This window comes from Loa loa (genome assembly GCF_000183805.2).
Source record: "Loa loa unplaced genomic scaffold supercont3.194, whole genome shotgun sequence".
NCBI lineage: Eukaryota > Metazoa > Nematoda > Chromadorea > Rhabditida > Onchocercidae > Loa > Loa loa.
The window spans coordinates 49115-51598 of record NW_018108374.1 but is presented as its reverse complement, the minus strand read 5'-3'; the positions used below and the strand labels follow the sequence as shown (position 1 = coordinate 51598).

The window sequence follows — 2484 nt, the reverse complement described above, 5'->3', positions numbered from 1 at the left end:
ATATATATATATACGGACATCATCAAACTAGCTTAAAAAAAAAAAATACAATAATATTTTATCCTACAAGTTCAAAAAGCTTACCACATTAAGTCTTATTTGCAAGTAATTGCCATTATTAGCTAATGGGCAAGGATTAAGTAAGTACATAGCATCGGATGTAATTCGTAAAGTCACCTTATCCTTGCATAACTTTGCAACAAATTCGGTGATTTCTGTAAAGGACAGAAGAAAAATTCATGATATATTCAAAGATATGATACCATGAAATGAATGTTTAACAGGAATAAATTATATTGCAATAACCACTGCATGTATTCGACAAATATTACTTGAACTTTTGTAGTTGTATTGCAAATAAAGATGATAGCAGTGGAAATTTAGTTGAACAATAAAATCAAGCGATGCAGAGAAAAAGAAAGCAAAGTAATGACGAAGCTTACTTGACAGTGTGTCTGCTGCACCACTCTCTGCTAGAACGGCAAGAAATTTCATGTCTATAATTTGACAACTTTAATAATATGATGATATGAACATCTGAAGGACTATCATGACCTGTTTTAGTCATGAAATTTCATCTTCAACATGCAATTGGAAAAAAAAAAGCCCGAAAATTGAAACATTTAGATTGTTGCAATGGAAAATACATGAATGATACGCAACAATGCCACGAAAATGCAACAAACAGCTTACTGTTAAAATTTATTTATAAATTAAACTACACAACAATGTCATGTTCAATTTCCACCAATCCACCTTCCTGCAAAGAAAAAACGAATAGAGAGGAGATCGAGAAATTTTAAAGGAAAATGATTTAATAAAATGACTATAACACGTGGCTAAGCAAAAGATAAAAGTATGGTATGTCGAGACAAATGTACCGTTATTTTGTATGGTATGGAACCATTCATAGCAGACGGTGATTTTGCCAGAAAAATCGAACTATTTCGTGAATTAGCATCAGGTGGGCATAACCACAAACATGTATTTGGACGATGAGACCTAAAAAACATAATCCTTAGCTTTTCCAGCAAATTTAATTATAAAGATTTCAGAAATTTCATGACTTTGACCACAATTTCTATTCATCAGTTTATCTACTTATCTATCCACATATACATGTACGTTCTTTCTAGTTAATGAAACAAAAAACAAAAACAAAACATTACCAGGAAGTTCCCAACGCAGATACAAGATGCGCCTCATTATCTCCCTCATTTTCAAAACGATAAGTAACATGATTTACAGCAACAACCGGAAATAAAGATTGTTGTAAATCATAGCAGTGGAAATAATTCGAAAATTTTTTTTAGCATCGAAACGAAATACTCAAACAATCCCATATCAAAAAAACAAAACAATCGTGGGTATCGTTCATTGAAAGGAGTGTACTTCTGGTTAACATTTAAAATTTTACAATTAATCTATAAGAAGCAGCTAATTTTGAAAGAATTCGTGAAATCTCTAATCTTGATCGTAACGCATAATCATTCTCACCGCGCAATGGCATTGCAACACTGTCCACAATAATAAGACCAATCTAAAATTTTATTCCATTTATTGTGTTGAAAAAAACCTTGCTAGTTTCAGCTTTTCTCATCACTGGTTTTTCACAACCCCTTAGAAAAGCAAATAAACGAACCTATGAATCATTATGAAACGAGAGGATATGAAACATGAAATCAATACAATTAATGCATCAGTGGTGCAACAATCAAATAAGGTATCAAAATAAATGACATAACTCTTTTCCTCTATATTTTTGATTCTGCATAGATATAAAAATTATATCACAGTTCAGAAAATCTGTTCCACATATAAATTGTCAGAAGAATTTTTAATTTTTATACATTAATAAAATGATCGTAAACTTTAATGCTTCAAAACTATACTTTTTTATGTTTGGAAAACTACTTTGCTAAACGAATTTAAATATATATATATGTATATATAAAGTTTTTTTGTTTTATATGTTTTGATATATCAATAAAACGATCTTAAACTTTAATCTACCTTCTTACCTTAAGATATTGTTGCACAGAAAAACATTCAAAAATACACTGCGGCTTAGAATTTTTTTCTTTTTTTTTAACAAATAATGAAACACAAAAATAGATAGTAGAAAAAATTAATAAACCTCTGGATTTTGTTGCACCAACAATTCTAATCGATGAATAGTACTTATTAATTCAACCAGATCACGACAACGGCTAACTCGTATATGTTTCAAAGATTCCAACGGTTCAACTGATGCTATTACTTTGCTTGCAATATCACAGATACGTTTTGTATGAAATCCACCTTCTGTATCCACATATACGCTATCCTTTTTTGTCTTATTTTTTGCAAATTAACTGCTAACTGCATACTGAATAAAGAATATCAAAGTTGGAATTTAAATTTTTAAAACCATTCTCGTGAACTTTTTAGTTGAAATAATTTGCCAAATTATGGAACACAAACAAAAAATAAAAAAAAAAAAAA

General features: G+C 29.7%; 1 protein-coding gene across 1 annotated transcript; it reads right to left on the bottom strand.

Moving 5' to 3' along the window:
• Nucleotides 1–718: 718 nt before the first annotated feature.
• Nucleotides 719–1013, bottom strand: LOAG_14580 (hypothetical protein; the record flags this gene model as incomplete). Its single annotated transcript, XM_003150075.1, has 2 exons — nucleotides 719–760; nucleotides 882–1013. The coding sequence occupies 2 exons, from the start codon at nucleotides 1011–1013 to the stop codon at nucleotides 719–721; spliced, it is 174 nt and encodes a 57-aa protein (XP_003150123.1).
• Between the last annotated feature and the right edge of the window lie 1471 nt (nucleotides 1014–2484).